Genomic DNA, 4,779 nt, shown 5'->3' with positions numbered 1-4,779 from the left:
TTACTTACCCACTGTACCCAGCATCAAATGCTGCATTTCAGTTCTAGACCCTTTCAAAGATCGTTTGTACGTGTACCTCGCATTATATATTTGCTTTATCGTGGTCACATTATCTTCATTATGTTCTTTCAGAGTCAAAAGAATATTTGACGACTTTACTAGACTATTAGTCATGTCCACAAGAATTGATTGTTCAACAACATTTAACCTACCCGCGAAAGGATGACCGACCAAAGTCTCTGCTAATTCATGGTTGTGATAGCCGCACATAAGCTTTAACACCCAACCATCTCCTTTAGGTTTACCCCTCAACCTAAACGAACACTCACATTTTCTTGTGCCAGAGAAACTAGGTTGAACATCTGGCTTATACTTCCTATACTTCCCGCTTCTTTCACAGCCTAACAAAATAAATGTCTTTCTACCAGCTTCACCAGTTGCTGTGTCAGATCTTATAATGACGACAACAAATCCAAGATCAAATGCAATCTTTCGAACCCATTCAATTAAATTGGCGCGTGTTGGGAATATTTGATCAGTGGAAAATTGATCTGTGTAATCACCCTCACCCACTTCTTTTAAAAAAATAAGAAAACTCCGATATAAAATCAGAATTTATTTCAGAATCCAAATATGGATACTTATCCATCTGATATAATTAAATATGACCTACAATAAATATTACAATTTAAAATTTTATTAAATTACAAATAAAAAATTCAAAAACACTTTTAAAATTAAAATGAAACTATAAAGAAGTTCTTTAACCTAATGTTAATGAAAACTTATATTTTTAGAACTACAAATTATGCCCTGAACTAGATAGAGTATCTTTCTATCGTAAGTGAACCTTAAGTTGCTGGATAAGGCAAGATAATAATATTGAGTTGTTGGATAAGGCAAGAGAATAATATTGAGTCAAGATAATAATATTGAGTTGTTGGATAAAGCAAGAGAATAATATTGAGTCTAGTGGGATCTTAACTTTCATATTCATCTTTTCAACATAAAAATCAACTAACCTAAATATGATTAAAGAGGTTTTTCCAATTCATTCTTTGACTAATAATACACTGCCTAATGACTAAGCATAATTCATGAACAAGAAATTTAAAATAAAAAATCATAACATAAAACAAGAAATTTAAAATAAAAAATAATAGCATAAGACAAAAAACATGAAAGAAAAAAAGCATGCACGAAATAAAGAAAAAAAAAGGGTGCACATATAAGAAACACACTTCAAAGTGCGGCCACTAAAAAATAAAAAACACACTTCGAAGTGCGGCCACTAGTTTCCGCAACTCGAAGTGCGGTTAGGAGATTCTGCGACTCCAATGACGTACCTGTCTTCTTCCTCTCGCCGAAGAATGCCACAGTACCACCAGATCTCCCAAAGAATGCCACAGCACCACCAGATCTCCCAGCACACCCAGCACTACCAGGGAATGATAACCACCAACTCAATACAGTAAAGGAATGAAAAAAAATAACAAAAACAGTAAACAAAATGCTTGCTATGCTACAGTGAAAACGAAGAAGACGGCTGCACCTTAGGGTTTATACCCAAAACAAATTTTAGTTGTTGGCAGTTACGAAAATGGTTGGTGGTTAAGAAACATTAATTCATTAATTAAGTTTTGACTTTTTATTAAATGAAGGGTAAAAAAGGTAAAATTGGGGGTGGAGGATGAAGGCAGTGAGGTGTAGGAAGAAAGACTCTTATATTAATATTGGGAAATATTCACAAACTATTTGTCACTTGCCCAAATCATCAAATCAACGATACTGATACAATGTTTCTGTGAAGGACTAATGCTTTTAGAGAAAAACATGATTAATGCAGCAAGTGGAGACACTTTAATGGATAAAACAAATGTAAGTGGAGACACTTTAAGGGATAAAACACATGTAGTTGCTCAGGTCTTAATTTCCAACATGACAAAGAATTCTCAACAATTCAACCGTTCTCGGATGTCTGTCAGGTAGGTTCATGTAATTCACTTCTTATTGTCATTGTTTTATTCATTTAATCAACAATACATTTAAGTTTAGAAAAATATACTTTTTAACATACATAAAATTTTTGATATTATTTTTATTTTTTTTAAAAATATAAAGCTTACTCCATGAATGTAAAAGTGTATAGATCATATGTAATGTGGGTCTATCATTTTTCAGTTGTGAAAGGGAAGTACTTCCAAAAAGCAATGTCAAGTGACACTCCAATCTTCTTCCTCTTTATTTCTACCCTTCTTCACACCCCGGTTTCCGTCGTCACTAGTCTCTTTTCTCCCTCAAAGTTAACCCCACTCTCCTGAGTAACTTCAACGCTTCACTCCTCCACAAAAGAATACTACATAAACGTGGAACCCAAACGAAACTTAAACATTCACACCAAGCAGCACCACTCATCCCAAAGCTTACGCATTCAGCAATGGCATCGAAGCCATGTCATGCCAACTGATCTCGATCAAGCCCTCACCAAGGATACAAGTGAAAGCACCACTTTGAAGCCAGAGCACAGAATCAAGATTGGAGGTAACAAGATTTCCAAACCCTCACCCTCTTACCTCACCCAAACCATCAAACCCAACAAGCATGAGAATTCCACTAATAGCCTCTCTTGTGGCTGCGTCGTTGTTGCTATTGTCGTTCGTCATCGGATTCATAATCTTCCGATGCGTAAGAAGAGTTAACTCCGACAGAGATAGCAACTCGGAGTCTTCAAGCACGCGCTGCCGCGAGTTTTCTCTGGCGGAGATAAGAGCAGCCACCAGCAACTTCGAAGAGCGTTTAATCGTGGGCAGAGGAGGGTTCGGGAACGTGTACAAGGGGCACATCGACAGGAGTCACAAGCCCGTGGCCATCAAGCGGCTCAAACCGGGTTCGGACCAGGGCGCACACGAGTTCCAAACCGAGATCAAGATGCTCTCACGATTCCGCCACGAGCACTTGGTTTCCCTCATTGGGTACTGCAACGACGGTAGAGAAATGATACTCGTCTATGATTTCATGGCGCGTGGGACCCTCCGCGACCACTTGTACGGCTCAGGCGAGGTGCTGTCGTGGAAGCGGCGACTGAAGATCTGCCTGGAGGCCGCACGTGGGCTTGAGTTCCTCCACGCAGGCGTGGGCCGGCAGAGCGTAATCCACCGTGACGTGAAGAGCACAAACATCCTGCTGGACGAGAATTGGGTGGCGAAGGTGTCGGATTTCGGGTTGTCAAAGGTGGGATCGAACGCGTCGCACGTGACAACAGACGTTAAGGGTAGTGTGGGATACTTGGATCCTGAGTACTATATGAGTCTTTGGTTGACTCATAAATCCGACGTCTACTCCTTTGGCGTGATTTTGCTTGAGGCATTGTGTGGGAGAGCACCTATAGTGAGCAGGGTGGAGAAGGATCAAGAGTGTTTGGTGGCGTGGGTGAAGCGGTGTTTTGACGATGGGAATGTTCATGAGACGGTGGATCCGGTTTTGAAAGGTAGCATACGCTCCAAGTGTTTGAATAAGTTCGTGGAGATTGCTCTGAGTTGTTTGAATGATCATGGCAAGGACCGGCCTCTGATGAGAGACGTGGTGAAGGGGTTGGAGTATGCGTTGAATTTGCAATGCCGCTTGGCGCAAGGTGAACGGGAAATTGGCTTGACAGAAATGGAGCGTCATGGCGAATTTGACGAAAAATTTGCTTCTTCCAGTAGTAAAGCTACGACGACATGCAGTGAGGAGGAGCAAGCTTTGGTGCATGTCATGTTCTCTGACCTTGGAAATCAAAGGCCACGGTAATTAATGTAATCAAACTCTGCTAATGTCCATCTTGTATATCACGGAGAAATACTAACTAGTGGGTTAATGTATGGATTTACTGGCAAATTTTAGATGTTCCTGAACCATAATTTCTAGTTAATGTTTACATAACACTAGTATTAATAAACGTTTTTATTGAGATCCTGAGTGTGGACTTATTAATAGGTGAAAAGATATTAATGAATTAAGGAATGCTGATATATATTTGAGGTTTGGAATATATATAGGGATATACATAAATCAGTTGGAAACATTACCATGATTGTCTAACACTCTTTTGTATTTGAGAGATGCGCTGGATTTCAAGTTTCTTTGTGTTTAATAAATTTAGGATAAGTATCCTAGAAGTTGGAAGTGGGACAATGGTACTTTAACTTTTGTATATTCAAAATACTATTTGATTGCTTTTAAAAAGAAAACTTTGTGCTTTAAAAACATAATTTGTAATGAAATGCTAATAAAAAAAAGTTAGGTGTCTCGTCTTTCCTTGGTCATGATGACTTTAGGAGGAAAAAAAAGACGATTCCAAGACTGTTATGTGCTTTTAATTGAATGGTAAAGTAGGATAAAAGTTGAAATTGGGGCATTATAATTTGACTTTTATGCAAAGATTAGAACTTTTTACATATGCATGTCAGAATACCTTTTGCTTTCTTGACATTATCATCAAAAGGAAGAGCTGCATGTAGGGTTGTGTGAAAAGAGAAAGTATATGATCTGCGTACATGATATTGAATCCACATAAAATGGAATTAATGGTGGAAACAACTGTACAAATTTTGTCACGGAATAAGGGCTTACACAATATAACTAAACTAATATTCAAATGAAACATGTTTGTAATTTATGTACTTTAAAACATGCTCTATATTATTAACAACAATTTATTTAGTAATATTGTTATGTTTTTTTGGATGTAACTTTTCATGTAATAAGATTTTATTGTAATTTTACATAAGCCTTAATCAA

The 4,779-nt window shown here is 37.9% G+C and overlaps 1 protein-coding gene and 1 pseudogene across 1 annotated transcript; one reads left to right on the top strand and one right to left on the bottom strand.

The window, feature by feature from the left end:
• On the bottom strand, positions 1-2,453 carry LOC124838575 (uncharacterized). Its single transcript, XM_047314210.1, has 3 exons — positions 2,428-2,453; positions 1,347-1,462; positions 1-575 (listed from the first exon to the last, which is right to left on the bottom strand). Exons 1-3 carry the CDS (start codon positions 2,451-2,453, stop codon positions 1-3), a joined length of 717 nt encoding a protein of 238 aa, XP_047170166.1.
• LOC124838573 (receptor-like protein kinase FERONIA pseudogene) lies at positions 2,170-3,949 on the top strand (annotated as a pseudogene).
• The last annotated feature ends 830 nt before the right edge of the window (positions 3,950-4,779 follow it).

This window comes from Vigna umbellata, chromosome 1 (genome assembly GCF_029865625.1).
Source record: "Vigna umbellata cultivar VRB3 chromosome 1, Vumbellata_1.0, whole genome shotgun sequence".
NCBI classification, from domain to species: domain Eukaryota; kingdom Viridiplantae; phylum Streptophyta; class Magnoliopsida; order Fabales; family Fabaceae; genus Vigna; species Vigna umbellata.
This window is presented reverse-complemented; position numbering and strand designations above follow the sequence as displayed.

Bases quoted from the DNA above. Each gene is read 5' to 3' on its own strand.
- LOC124838575 (XM_047314210.1), bottom strand. From the start codon at position 2,453: ATGGCTTCGATGCCATTGCTGAATGC. The intron at 1,463-2,427 runs GTAAGCTTTGGG...TACTGTATTGAG, and splicing joins TCGATGCCATTGCTGAATGC to TTGGTGGTTATCATTCCCTG. The intron at 576-1,346 runs GTACGTCATTGG...TTTTTTTAAAAG, and splicing joins CGGCGAGAGGAAGAAGACAG to AAGTGGGTGAGGGTGATTAC.